Here is a 15,785-nt window from a genome sequence, read left to right as displayed (position 1 = left end):
ATAGTATATTGTATGGTAACTCAGTTACTTCTATTCTGCATCGAACATTGTACATATGTCTATACTGAACAGCACAGAGCTGCTGTTTAATAATATTGTCGCGTTGTGGAAAGCAGGATGAGAGAGCGTAAGGATTTCAGTGTATCATTTAATCATTTATCATTTAACATTTGAAAGGCATACATTGTTGTCATACAGAAGTACAGAATACTTTTATCCAAAATGCTTCTTACTGTTACTGTTAGAGACTGTGCTAGACAAGATAAGTATGAAATAAAATAGTATAGCATGTAAAAATAGAGGTCACGCTGTTCAGTATAGACATATGTACAATGTTCGATGCAGAATAGAAGTAACTGAGTTACCATACAATATACTATGCAATGTACTAATATACAATACGGCTCACTTTTCCCACTTCAATGACAGAGCTGCTGTTTAATAATATTGTCGCGTTGTGGAAAGCAGGATGAGAGAGCGTATATTTCAGTGTGTATCATTTAATCATTTATCATTTAACATTTGAAAGGCATACATTGTTGTCATACAGAAGTACAGAATACTTTTATCCAAAATGCTTCTTACTGTTACTGTTAGAGACTGTGCTAGACAGCATAAGCGTGGCGTGATGTGAAAGGGGAAGTGAACTCCAGCGTCTCGCCACAGCAGGGCGCAGCGGCAAGCCTGCCGAGTCTGCCGCTGCCGCGGGGGCGTGTCAAAATGGGATAACTTTTCTTTTTTATATAAAAAAGGTACTTGGCGTCAGTTTATCAATATAATATTGGCATGAAAAATATTGTGATATATGGTGAATTAAATGGTGTTACTACTAGTGGAACAGTTGGAGATACAGATACAGAGAGATACAGATCATCTATAACTTAGTGACTATGGGTTGTGAGGGTTTTACAATGTGTTTTTAATCACTGTTTCCTGGTTTCAACAAGTGAAAAGGAAATATATGCAACACAATGTCGTAGACCCCTGGGTCTCTCTGTTGACCCCTGGGTCTCTGTTGACCCCTGGGTCTCTGTAGACCCCTGGGTCTCTCTGTTGACCCCTGGGTCTCTGTTGACCCCTGGGTCTCTGTAGACCCCTGGGTCTCTCTGTTGACCCCTGGGTCTCTGTAGACCCCTGGGTCTCTGTTGACCCCTGGGTCTCTGTTGACCCCTGGGTCTCTCTGTTGACCCCTGGGTCTCTCTGTAGACCCCTGGTCTCTCTGTTGACCCCTGGGTCTCTCTGTTGACCCCTGGGTCTCTGTTGACCCCTGGGTCTCTCTCTTGACCCCTGGGTCTCTCTGTTGACCCCTGGGTCTCTCTGTTGACCCCTGGGTCTCTCTCTTGACCCCTGGGTCTCTCTGTTGACCCCTGGGTCTCTGTTGACCCATGGGTCTCTGGTGCACAGTAAGTCTTATCAGATTATTTGTTTATTCTCTCCTACCCCCATCCACACCTCCATCTCATCCTTCCCTCCCGTTTGCAGGGAGAGCAAGGAGAACAGTAGCCTGCTGAAGGAGGAGGTGGAGGGCCTGAGGAGGAAGCTGGAGAGGATGGAGAAAACCAAGGAGGAGCTGGTCAATATGGAGCTGGAGAAGGAGGTACAGTGTTGGATGAGGAGAGGGGGTTAGGAGCAGGAAAAGGAGGTGTAGTGTGGAGGAGGAGAGGCGGGGAGAAGGAGGTGTAGTGTGGAGGAGGAGAGGGGGTTAGGAGCAGGAGAAGGAGGTGTGTGTGGAGGAGGAGAGGGGGTAGAAGCAGGAGAAGGAGGTGTAGTGTGCAGGAGGAGGGGGGGGTAGAAGCAGGAGAAGGAGGTGTGTGGAGGAGGAGAGGGGGTTAGGAGCAGGAGAAGGGGGTGTGTGTGGAGGAGGAGAGGGGGGTAGAAGCAGGAGAAGGAGGTGTGTGTGGAGGAGGAGAGGGGGGTAGAAGCAGGAGAAGGAGGTGTGTGTGGAGGAGGAAAGGGGGGTAGAAGCAGGAGAAGGAGGTGTGTGTGGAGGAGGAGAGGGGGATAGGAGCAGGAGAAGGGGGTGTGTGTGGAGGAGGAGAGGGGGATAGGAGCAGGAGAAGGAGGTAGAGGAGGAGGAGAGGGGGTTAGGAGCAGGAGAAGGGGGTGTGTGTGGAGGAGGAGAGGGGGATAGGAGCAGGAGAAGGAGGTGGAGGAGGAGGAGGAGAGGGGGATAGGAGGAGGTGGAGGAGGAGAGGGGGTAAGGAGCAGTAGAAGGAGGTGTGTGTGGAGGAGGAGAGGGGGATAGGAGAAGGAGGTGTGTGTGGAGGAGGAGAGGGGGATAGGAGCAGGAGAAGGAGGTGTGTGTGGAGGAGGAGAGGGGGATAGGAGCAGGAGAAGGAGGTGTGTGTGGAGGAGGAGAGGGGGATAGGAGCAGGAGAAGGAGGTGTGTGTGGAGGAGGAGAGGGGGATAGGAGCAGGAGGAGGTGGAGGAGGAGAGGGAGTTAGGAGCAGGAGCAGGATAATGAGGTGGAGGAGAGGGGGATAGGAGCAGGAGGAGGTGTAGTGTGGGTATGATTATCCTATTATAAGAAATAATGACTAGTAATAATAGCTTTGATTTAAACGTGCCTATCTTTCTTTATATTTAATTAGTAATTTCATTGGATGATTGAATTAATGACTAGTAATAATATCTTTGGTTTAAACGTTCATATCTTTCTTTACATTTAATGAGATATTTAATTGGAGGATTCTCCTATAAAAAAAATAATGACATATGACAATAGTGTTGGGTGGTGACAGTAATGTGTGACCGTAATTAATATAACTTTTCCCCAGTAATGAGTAGTGTAACGAATTACTACCTCAATTTCAGTAATAATACTATAGTGACCTCATCCAAAAACAAGTCATTGCTCCATTACTTTGATTTTGTCAAGACCAACGATGATGAGAACATCTGGGCGTAGGTGCTCATTGAGAATCCAATGTCGGAAGTCATGACTCTCTCTCTCTAAATTCTAAAAGATGAATCGGCTCTGATGCATCACCTTCTCTCAGGCTTCTGTATGTGTTTCATGGAAGCAGGCAGAATCCTCGACTCTACTGGTAGAATGAAAGTTTCAGAGTGAATCATCACCACCGTTTCATCCTTGTGGAGGATCCTACAACAACAGCACAGCGACAAGTCATTTAACAATCAGTTTAAGCCAGCTGTGCTTTTTTACTGAAGTAGCCTTGTTACCAAACTCAACATATATTATACAACAAGAGGTGCAAATCCAGAGCCTGCAGAATAATGAAAGACCCTCACCACGACCCAACAACAGCCTGTTCAAGCTGCTGCGGTCAGGCAAACACCTGAGCACACCAGCAACTAGGACAGAGAGACTTCGGCTCAGCTTCTTCCCCCAGGCCATCAGAGTCTTGAACACTGAACTCTCCACACACACAAGCACACATGAGCACACACACGACACACACACTAACAGTCACTTTAGCATGAAAACACACACACACACATGCTGCACACGCTCGCACTCAACGGTCACGTTACACAATGAAAAGGTCAGGTCAGAGGGAGGATGGAGCCACGGCACGTTTCTCCAGTTACTTTTTAAAACGTCTTTGGTAACTTGTAGAAGACGACAGAAAGGCAGCTTTTGGTCGAGAAGAAAGATGAAACTAATTGAGTGGCACGCTGTGCAGGAACATGTTTGTGTTCAGGTTGCCTGGCAACGGTCCAAGTTCAATAGTGCAGTAACTATTTGTTGGCGGAGCTGTCAAAATAAATGGTATTAAATAGGGATGTCCGATATTATCGGCCGATATCGGCATTAAAATGTGATATGGGAAAATATCTATCTGTTATTTACCCAGGCAAGCAAGTAAGAAACAAATTCTGATTTTATTTATTGTCAAAAGTATGCATAATGTTGTGTTAATTCCACAACAAGAGATATGTAATGTTAATTACCTGAAATTATTCCATTTTTTGGGGGGGGAAACCCTGCATATATCGGTATCGGTTGATATCGGTTGATATCGGAATCGGAAATTAAGAGTTGGACAATATCGGTATATTGGTATCGGTAAAAAAGCCAATATCGAGCATCCCTAGTATTAAATATATGAATAAATAAACAAACAAATCATCATCTGTTGTCGCTTATTACTGTCTAATACATTGTATTAAATAAATGATTAAATAAACATACAATTCATAATCTGTTGCGTATTACTGTTAACTAATAAATGATTAAATAAACATAGAAATCACATGTTGTTGCTTATTACTGTTAACTAATAAATGATTAAATAAACATAGAAATCATCTGTTGTTGCTTATTACTGTTAACTAATAAATGATTAAATAAACATAGAAATCATATGTTGTTGCTCATTACTGTTAACTAATAAATGATTAAATAAACATAGAAATCATATGTTGTTGCTCATTACTGTTAACTAATAAATGATTAAATAAACATAGAAATCATCTGTTGTTGCTTATTACTGTTAACTAATACATGTAGATTGTAGAACTGTTGTATAAAAGCAATATCACTCTTGAGGTCGTGCTGAAACCGGGAGCCTCCGGATTACCAGACGACTGCTCTACACCTCCTGAGCCACTGTCGCCCCCTTACAGTACAGCAGTCGTCTGGTAATCCGGAGGTTCCCGGTTTCCTCCCGGAGCAGTGTGTTGGAAGTGTCCTTGAGCAAGACACCTAACCCCCTAACCCCCCTCCCGGTGAGCAGGTTGGCACCTTGCATGGTCGCCTCCGCCGGTGGTGTGTGAATGTGAAGAATACAAATTGTAAAGTGCTTTGGATAAAAGCGTTATATAAATGCACCATCTCGTGTGATATTGCTTGGATATCTTTGGTTCTGTAGTGTGGTAGTGAAATGGTTAACATTCTGTATTGTCCCAGTGAAAGGGTTAACCGTTTGGTAGTGTGGCAGTGAAAGGGTTAACCGTGTCTTTCTTCACATGCTATAGAGACTGGGCGAGAAGCTTCAGGCCTGGGAGAACCTGGGACAGTCTACTGGACTCAACATCAGGTCAGACAAACACTGTGTATATATGTGTGCGTGTGTGTGACCCTTTTTTCCTACCGTTGTGGGGACCTTAATGTCCTCACAATATAATATTTTTTAGGGTAAAGTGTTTGGGAATGAATGTAAGTCTATGGAATGTCCCCACAACACACAAATTAAAACACGCCTGTCTGCGTCTGAATTTGTGCGTTTGTGTGTATTTGTGTGTGTGTACATTTGTCAAGAGAGCAAAGGGAAGAGAGGATCATCAAAGCAGAGCCTTTACTGCTGAGGTCCCTTGGCGTCGTCCTGTGTAATACGCTGTACGACCACCGGGGGGAGCTGTGGCCACACTAATAAATGAGCCGTGGCATGATTCTGTGCACGTGTGTTGGTTGGTGCGTTTTTTGATTGTGTGTGCGTGTGTGTCCTCTCTAAGCTGGTAATGAGAGAATGATTGCATGTTTCCATATGAGTGGCAGACCAGATCAGACAGATTACAAAACACCACAGTCGGCTTGTCTATCACACACACACACACACACACACACACACACACACACACACACACACACACACACACACACACACACACCATTTTCTCAATGATTAACTCAGCCTCTGGTGGAAACAGAATGTTAAATGGGCCTGACAACCACACAAAAACAAGCTTTTGTCTTTTATATCAAAAAGGCATTTCTTTGTGTGTGTGCGTGCGTGTGTGTGTGAGGCAGGGCTCGAAATGAAAAGCGTCCTGACATCCTGTGGCTGTATAACAATGTACTTCGGACGCCCGTATTTGTCGCCGGGGAGCCCGTCAGGGACGATAGAACACGTAGAGCCTATTTGTCGGTGAGCCTGTGTCCGCTGTTGCTGCAGCAGATTGTACATTGAGAGCTGGTGATACTGCGTTAGAAAACCATTATTATAAACTCGTACTAAATTGGGTGCTTTGCAAACTTTTCTCCATCACTGAGGCTCCTGTACGTGATGCCAGTTCAAAGTTTGCGCAGCAGTAGAGTAGCGTTAATGACCCGCGGACCTGTGGGCAACGTTATGACTCATCAGGGATGAGAGACAGTAGAGTAATGTTATGACTCGTCACAGCTGTGAGACAGTAGAGTAACGTTATGACTCATCAGAGCTGAGAGACAGTAGAGTAACATTATGACTCATCAGGGATGAGAGACAATAGAGTAACGTTATGACTCATCAGAGCTGAGAGACAGTAGAGTAACGTTATGACTCATCAGAGCTGAGAGACTGTAGAGTAACGTTATGACTCATCAGAGCTGAGAGACAGTAGAGTAACGTTATGACTCATCAGAGCTGAGAGACAGTAGAGTAAAGTTATGACTCATCAGAGCTGAGAGACAGTAGAGTAACGTCATGACTCATCAGAGCTGAGAGACAGTAGAGTAACGTTATGACTCATCAGAGCTGAGAGACAGTAGAGTAACATTATGACTAGGCCTGCCACGATAACAAATTTTGCTGGGCGATTAATTGCCCCCGAAAATATCGCGATAAGCGATATTATTGCGACCGGTTAGAGAATTTTTATTTTGAAGCCCACCGCTCCGTCTTTTCCGGTGTTTTAGACTTTTATTTTGAAGCCCACCGACCGGACCGGAAGTATTGTTGTTATTATCCTAGCTTGCTGATGCTGCTGGTGGACTGGGGCCAGCTAACGTTAGCTTGCTGATGCTACTACTACTTCGACATGCTGCTAATGGGCTGGGGCCAGCTAACGTTAGCTTGCTGATGCTGCTGGTAGATCGACATGCTGCTAGTGGACTGGGGCCAGCTAACGTTAGCTTGCTGATGCTGCTGGTAGATCGACATGCTGCTAGTGGACTGGGGCCAGCTAACGTTAGCTTGCTGATGCTGCTGGTAGATCGACATGCTGCTAGTGGACTGGGGCCAGCTAACGTTAGCTTGCTGATGCTACTAGTAGATCGACATGCTGCTAGTGGACTGGGGCCAGCTAACGTTAGCTTGCTGATGCTGCTGGTAGATCGACATGCTGCTAGTGGACTGGGGCCAGCTAACGTTAGCTTGCTGATGCTACTAGTAGATCGACATGAGCTAATGATAAAACAAATGTTGAGATTGTTGGTGAACAACTAACTTTAAGTTAGTTTTAACGTTAGCTACTAACGTTAAAACGCTAACGTTACACTACAAATAACGCTACTTGGTTAAAAGGAGCAACACTATTGAGAAATGTAGTTAAGCTATGTGGTGTTGCCCCACGGAGCTCCTGTGCTGTGCTCTCTGCTCTGTAGTAAAGCCAGCGGCCCGCCTCCCAACACGGACAGTGACTGACAAGGGGCACTGGTTCCGCCTCATTAAAACAAACGCGCAAATAGCAATTAATCGCGCCCGTCAAAATCATTGCATTAATTTTAATTATCGCGGCAATTAATCGATTTATTACTTATCGCGGCAGGCCTAATTATGACTCATCAGAGCTGTGAGACAGTAGAGTAACGTCATGACTCATCAGAGCTGAGACAGTAGAATAACGTCATGACTCATCAGAGCTGAGAGACAGTAGAGTAACGTTATGACTCATCAGAGCTGAGAGACAGTAGAATAACGTCATGACTCATCAGAGCTGAGAGACAGTAGAATAACGTTATGACTCATCAGAGCTGAGAGACAGTAGAGTAACGTTATGACTCATCAGAGCTGAGAGACAGTAGAGTAACGTTATGACTCATCAGAGCTGAGAGACAGTAGAGTAACGTTATGCCTCGTCAGAGCTGAGAGACAGTAGAGTAACGTTATGACTCATCAGAGCTGAGAGACAGTAGAGTAACGTTATGACTCATCAGAGCTGAGAGACAGTAGAGTAACGTCATGACTCATCAGAGCTGAGAGACAGTAGAGTAACGTTATGACTCATCAGAGCTGAGAGACAGTAGAGTAACGTTATGACTCATCAGAGCTGAGAGACAGTAGAGTAACGTTATGACTCATCAGAGCTGAGAGACAGTAGAGTAACGTTATGACTCATCAGAGCTGAGAGACAGTAGAGTAACGTTATGACTCATCAGAGCTGAGAGACAGTAGAGTAACATTATGACTCATCAGAGCTGAGAGACAGTAGAGTAACGTTATGACTCATCAGAGCTGAGAGACAGTAGAGTAACGTTATGACTCATCAGAGCTGAGAGACAGTAGAGTAACGTCATGACTCATCAGAGCTGAGCGACAGTAGAGTAACGTTATGACTCATCAGAGCTGAGAGACAGTAGAGTAACGTTATGACTCATCAGAGCTGAGAGACAGTAGAGTAACGTCATGACTCATCAGAGCTGAGACCGTAGAATAACGTCATGACTCATCAGAGCTGAGAGACAGTAGAGTAACGTTATGACTCATCAGAGCTGAGAGACAGTAGAGTAACGTTATGACTCATCAGAGCTGAGAGACAGTAGAGTAACGTTATGACTCATCAGAGCTGAGAGACAGTAGAGTAACGTTATAACTCATCAGAGCTGAGAGACAGTAGAGTAACATCATGACTCATCAGAGCTGAGAGACAGTAGAGTAACGTTATGACTCATCAGAGCTGAGAGACAGTAGAGTAACGTTATGACTCATCAGAGCTGAGAGACAGTAGAGTAACGTTATAACTCATCAGAGCTGAGAGACAGTAGAGTAACGTTATGACTCATCAGAGCTGAGAGACAGTAGAGTAACGTTATGACTCATCAGAGCTGAGAGACAGTAGAGTAACGTTATGACTCATCAGAGCTGAGAGACAGTAGAGTAACGTTATGACTCATCAGAGCTGAGAGACAGTAGAGTAACGTTATGACTCATCAGAGCTGAGAGACAGTAGAGTAACGTTATGACTCATCAGAGCTGAGAGACAGTAGAGTAACGTTATGACTCATCAGAGCTAGGGGTGGGACGATACATCGATCCAGATCGATACATCGATGTAATTATCAACAATCGAATCGGATCGATGCGATGTAATAAGATCGATTCATATCGATACTCTTATTTTGAAAATCCTGTGGCGAGTCTCATATCTGCCCAAGAACAACAGCAGTAGCTCCGTGTGTGTAGATGTTACAGCATAGCATTCTCCCTTTCTGTGTGTGTGTGTGTGTGCGCGCGTCTTTGGAAAGACAAGATGAGGTCAGAGGAGTTTGATGTTTAAATGTTATTTAAACATAAACAATATAATACATAATAAATGTAGGCCTATACATGATCATGCAACATCAACAAATTGTTGTAGGAACGGTTTGGGAGAGGGAGGTTGTGAGTTTTGAGTTCCAAAAAATGTAGCTTAAAGTTTAAAGCTCAATATATAAAAACGTGGCACTTTACAGTGAACAGGAGGTCTATTTGTATTAAAAACAATAGATTGATTTTCCTTTAAATGTCTGGAAGAGCTCAAAAATACAAATGTCAAATGATATTTTCATTACCTTTTTTTTGTTGATCTAAATGTTACCGATTGTGTTAAATGGGCATATGATATCATCTCATATCGATCGCAGGCACCTGAATCTAATCGTATCGTATTGTATCGTGAGAGACTTTGTGATATCGGCAAATATCGTATCGTTGTCCAAAGAATCGATATCATATCGTATCATGATGAAACTGGTGATTCCCACCCCTAATCAGAGCTGAGAGACAGTAGAGTAACATCATGACTTGTGGACAACAGCACCTGTTGTCGGAGCTGAGCGATGGCCGACACTGCCGACACGAGCCTCATGACGATCTACTGCCGTAAGCCTTTTATTTGAGTTATAAGCGTTGCATTTGCAGATCAGCTAGATGGCCTGATAATCGATTAAGTGGGCTTACGTTAACAGGATTCTGAAGGCGAGGAATGTTATGATTGATGTGGGCTTCTAGCTAACAATGTTAGTAGGATAATGTTGCTGCATGGAGAGAGGGAGGGGGAGATGGAGAGGGGGAGAGAAGGAGGAAGAGATGGAGAGAGAGGGGGAGAGATGTGGAGATGGAGAAAGAGAGAGGGAGAGAGATACTTGAAAAGTTGACAGATTATTTAAATGACGTTCTCATCAACATGCGTATATAAATTAAATGCAACCGCATTTGAAAAGTTTACTTTGATCCCCACAAATGATTTATCTTTTATTCTGTGTTTATGACGCATTTGAAAAGTAGACTTTGATCCCCACAAATGATTAGTCTTTTATTTTGTGTTTATGATCCATATTGACAAAGTTGTGTTTGGGGACTAGGGCGTCACAATGACGATATTTGTATTTGAAATAAATATATTGATTTGAATACCAAACTGTTGAATGTAAATGAAAAAAAGCATCACTCGTACTACCCATAATAACAAATGGCACATACACATCTTGTTCAAGGTGCTATAGATAACATTCAGCCTGTTTACGACCCTGGCTCAAAGGGAAGCAACATTAGTGCACACAGACACCAATGGTCTGTGTTTAAACCAAAATACTATTCTAATTATGATAACTAGCACAAACTAAAGATCAAAAATGGTGGAAGGGGGAGAGACACTGCTTCAACAATGTCTTCTAGCAACAGTCACCCTGCATGTGTGGGTGGGGAAGTGCCTTTAAGCCTGCCAGGCAGGTGTCCAATTAGCAGCAATCAGCTAATTAGCAGCAGTCAGCTGCAGCCCAGGACATAGGACTAACATGGTACATAACACAGCCACTATGGCATATTTCAGCCACTAGAGGTCGCACTAGAGCGCCAGCATGTAATTTATCCAATCGGGTACATTCCACGTGGGGAAGTGGGAAGTAGGCAGGGGATACATGCACGCAACATTAATTGTGGACCCGCAAAAACGTTTTAAATGATACATTAATTTATCAATAATTATTTGGCCGGGGGGGGAAGCAATACTTTTATTTCGCACGTTTCTTAAGCCCGAGGGGTCCGGTACCGGACCCACAATGACATCACACCATAAAACCATCTCTACACAATGTATGAATTAATGTTGCGTGTATGTAGCCAAGAGTAAAGACCCTAACCCTGTCAAAACAGCAGTCAAATTGTATATATGACATGCCGGTGCTGTAGTCTAGTCGCTGGATGTTCTCTATATACAGTAGCACCTTTAATTGTTTGAGGTTACCACGGGTAGGGTTTTTTGTTGTTTCTTTGCTATCATTAGTCAGTGATGAGCAGCCAGACATTTCTCTATTCTTACCTCGAAATCAGCACAGTGACCGAATGTACAGGTGAGATTTTTCTGATCGTACGTTTGCCTCCACTCCACTGTCACCTCCCAGCTTCACAATCTGCAATACATGTGGCAGTGAGCTCCAGGCAACACACACACCTACACACACACATGCACGCACACATACACACACATACTGTACACACACACACACACACACACACACACACACACACACACACACCCATACTGTACACACCCATACTGTACACACACATACACACACATACTGTACACACACATACTGTACACACACACACACGCATACACCCACACATACACACACACATACACCCACACACATACACACACACAGACACACACATACACACATACACACTGGCTGAAAGGCTCCGGAGACCAGGATTGATATCAGCCAATTAAGGAGAGGGATGATCAGGTGGACTTGGTGTCAGAGACCTGATTGGATCAGGAGCGCCCCTCAGGTTGGATGACAGTGGCACAAGTTGTAATGAAAACACATGTGTGTGTCTGACTCCACCAAACCCTGCGCGGACTACAGCGTATATCATGCCAGTGGGGGTACCTTGTGTATACCGTTTACTCTTACTCATAGTATATATTCCGATTACATTTTTGTATTGCCTATATTTATTGTAACGTATAATATAATGGGGCATACAGACCCTCATCTGCACCTTTTGTTTACACTGTTTATTCAGTTAATATTAGGGATGCTCGATGTTGGCTTTTTTACCCATACCGATATACCGATATTGTCTTAATTTCCGATACCGATATCAACCCATACCGATATATGCAGGGTTTACCCCCCAAAAAACGGAATAATTTCAGGTAATTAACATTACATATGTCTTGTTGTGGAATTAACATAACATTATGCATACTTTTGACAATAAATAAAATCAGAATTTGTTCTTACTTGCTTGCCTGGTTAAATAAAGGTTATTTTTATTTTCCGATATCACATTTGAATGCCAATATCGGCCGATAATATCGGTAGGCCGATAATATTGGACATCCCTAGTTAATATGTTAATATGCATTTAAAAAGTCCTCTTTTTCAGCAAATCTCCTAGTTACACAATTATGTCTTTAAAATAAACAACTTTGTAAAATCAAGAAAAGGCTTTGGTTTTGGGAGAAATAAAGCGTTTGTTTACTTTAGAGCAGGGGTTCCCAAACTTTTTTTTATACCACAACCCCATTTTATTTAGGATTTTTTTTGGCGACCCCACACTTAACCCTTTTCCCGCCAATAACATCGTACGATGGGTTTCAAGTTCATGCGAATTCTGCCAATAACGGCGTACGACGTGATTCTGATCATAATTTCATATTTTCGCCATGGTATTCATATTCCACTCACGGAGCCTTGTCAGATGCTGATGGACTCAGCACAACTCTGCAACGCTTCAATACTGCCACCTGGTGGCTGATCGGCGAGTTGCCAAACCGGAAATGCCCGTTGCAGCTCGGTCCGTCCCCTAATTCCGTCCGGCCACTCGTTTTAGTATCCCGGGACTCAATACACACACCGTGGATATGGATCTTTGCCATAACTCAATAATCGACATGATTTGGGCGTGTATTAGTAATATACAAACCGGAAATGGATCGCCTAGATCCCCACCACATAACTGGGATCTGTTTGCTCCACTCTCATCGCCCAACGGTACGAGGAGACTGACGTGAGTTTCAGCGTTTTTGTTTATCATTTTTTATACAAACTGCTCTGATCAATATATCACCCATACTACATGAAGCATCTAACGACTATCACAGAATTATAAACGACCCCCCCCCCCCCCCCCCCCTCCGTTCACCCGCGCATGACCAGTCATAACCCTTAGGACCATGTACAGTTTAAATTTTTTATATAGCGTCGATCGGTATCAAACTGCATTTGATGATCTAATATATGCATTTGTGCCTATATCTCATGTTCTGGGAAGTACTGCAGAAAACGATAAAAACATATTTAAACTCTAGACGGTATTTTCGTATGAATGTGTGAATGAAAAAGTCAAACGTTCCTACATCCTGAACGATGGGTAATCGATGTTGAATGGGCCATAGTAATGTCAATTTAGCAATACAATTTAAAAAGTTATAGCCCTGCAAAGAAGGTGAACATCTCCATAGACTTACAGTACTGGCAGAGAATGGTATAAGATGATCAAAGTGGTGGCAGGGAATGGGTTAATGTATTGCGTAATTTCAACATGAAATTAAGAAATATCTAAATAAAAGCACGTTGTTGAAGTTGAACTTGATCATGCATATTTCTTAGACATTTTTATTACAGCACTATGTTATCAATACACATTTATAAAACGAGGCATATTTAGCCAAATGCTCTGTCCACTGACCCACGACCCCACTTTGAGTCGCGACCCGTAGTTTGAGAACCGCTGCTTTAGATTGACTCCATGCCGCCCTCTAGTGGTCAGGAAATCATTATTGCTAGCCGCGCTTTATCAGAGTGAAGCAACAATGAAACAAATGTAAAGATTTTCTAACTGGGCGGGTCTTAGGTACCGAAATGTGCCACCGATTGATCTAACGTGAATCGGTACTCTGTAGTACCGACATAATTCGGTCGATACCCTTGAAAGTACAGAGTTCGGTACCCAACCCTAGTGCACGCTCTCTTGTGTGTGTGTGTGTGTGTGTATGTGTTTGGAGGGGAGGGTGTAACTGAGGGGTACAATTCCCTGACTGTATTGTTAAGTATGGTAATATTAAACCACTACCTCTTGTACTTTAACTTCTGGCCATCCAGTACATGATATAAATATGATGAACACTTTCCCACCTGATGAAACGAAGTCCACACAAATGTACAAATCGAATATTTAATATAGCAAAAGGTATATACAACGTTCACTTGTTTACACTTATGATTTGAAATGCACTTGTATGGCAAATGAGTATTCGTAGGTAAATCAACATTGAATGTCCAATCTCTGGTTACGCAGGGAGTAAGTATACAACCTGGTTCTTTAGGAAACTATAGCGATGGTACTTAAATGATTATAGCTGGATACACTAAGGGGGGGGGGGGGGTCCCGCTGGTTGTAAGACAGTAGGAGGGGGGGGTTAGAGAAGCCGCTGGCGGTATCCCATCTGGCCGACGATTTCTTGGGAGAATTCAAAGTCTTGAACACGGTGCCCACAGAACCTCGGTCCGCAGACGAATACAGCCGGACCCTCTGGTGGACGGTAGCTGCCGGTCCACAACGGAGAGACGTGAGGCGACCTCACTGGTGTAGAGCGCCGTCTCACCTGGAGTCCTCTCCGGGGGGTAGTTCCAACACTCCGCAGTGTTGGCCGTTATCCATGGAATAATCAAAGCACCCAAAGCATAATCCAAGCCGTGGAAGGCTCGCCGTCGTCCGGGTAGAGTAATCCAATATACAGGTCCAGTCGCCCTGGCCCGGAGCTCCTCGGATGCAAGCACCACTAGTGGTCTGCCCAGCCTGGTTAAGACTCCAGATAACGTCAGGAACGATGGGGGTACTGATAACTTTATAACTCTAACCGAACGATGCACCATACATAAATAGACTATTATTAGCTTAATAGAATACGTCCAACTCGACGGTATAGTGCCAAACTATGACAATTCAACTATTAATCCACACGATATCTCAATGCCTATTCTGAGGCCAAGTAGGCCTTACTGCACCACACGTGCGTCGTGGGTGAGGCTTCGCGTCTGTTACTCTGTTGGAGGGTAAAGAACTGGACTAAAAGAAAGTTCTACTTTACTTGCGCCATATATATATGCGCTGTGAACAAATAGTACCATTCGTATTTCGCCAGACATATTCCTACGCGGAACCGGGGCTTGCCACGACATGTTGGGCGGCACGATTGAACTTGAACCTAGGGGTATGGCTGCTGGCGCCAGGTTCTTGTCCAATGGTAGAATGAAACTATTATGGGCTGTTTAGTAGACTAAAGGGATATTCAGTGCATATTGTACAAGGAATATACAGGGGATATCAAACGATATACAAATACTATTTAAATATATATATATAAATAAACATATATATTCGGTTTAATCTGATCCTTCACAACAGCCGCCCCCTAATTAGTCCCACCTAATTAGCTAAGCAGAGACAGATTAACCGCACTGTCTACCACTCAAGGTCCGCTGTAAGGGTCAGTCAACTCACAAAGTCATGGGGTCATGGTCATCATCGATAGTGTCTGGGAGTCGGGGCAGTTCTATTAGCCTCGCCACGGGTCGTGTGTAAGTTCGCCCTTGGACGAGTACTTCAGCTGCTCGGACCTTGCCATCGGCACCGGTGATCACTTTGCTTACGCGGCCAGCCGGCCACATAGCTCTGGGTAGTGACTGGTCGATAATCATGACGACTGTTCCTTCTGTCAAATTGTCTCTCTCTTTTACCCACTTCTGGTGGGTCTGTAGAGACGGTAGGTAGTGGAGTAGGAAGCTGCTCCAAAACTTGACAGCTAGTACTTGACTGTACCTCCACATTCTTCGGCCGTTCGCTTCTTCAGGCCTGTACATTGTCTGGGGTAGCGCAGGGTCCAGCCGCACCATTAAGAGTGT

The 15,785-nt window shown here is 44.0% G+C and overlaps 1 protein-coding gene across 1 annotated transcript in view; it reads left to right on the top strand.

Annotated features, from left to right (window-relative positions):
• mad1l1 (mitotic arrest deficient 1 like 1) overlaps positions 1 to 15,785 on the top strand; it is a gene marked incomplete at its 3' end in the record, with an annotated part of 226,511 nt that overhangs the window by 27,305 nt on the left and 183,421 nt on the right. Inside the window, exons 8-9 of the mRNA XM_084338322.1 lie at positions 1,483 to 1,597; positions 4,943 to 5,004. Of these exons, the coding sequence (XP_084194448.1) occupies positions 1,483 to 1,597; positions 4,943 to 5,004 (177 nt within the window). The remainder of the gene's footprint in view (positions 1 to 1,482; positions 1,598 to 4,942; positions 5,005 to 15,785) is intronic.

The sequence above is a fragment of the Notolepis coatsorum genome (genome assembly GCF_963971535.1).
Source record: "Notolepis coatsorum genome assembly, contig: SUPER_7_unloc_3, whole genome shotgun sequence".
NCBI classification, from domain to species: domain Eukaryota; kingdom Metazoa; phylum Chordata; class Actinopteri; order Aulopiformes; family Paralepididae; genus Notolepis; species Notolepis coatsorum.
Note: the sequence above shows the minus strand (reverse complement) of the source record. Positions and strands in the feature narration are given on the sequence as shown.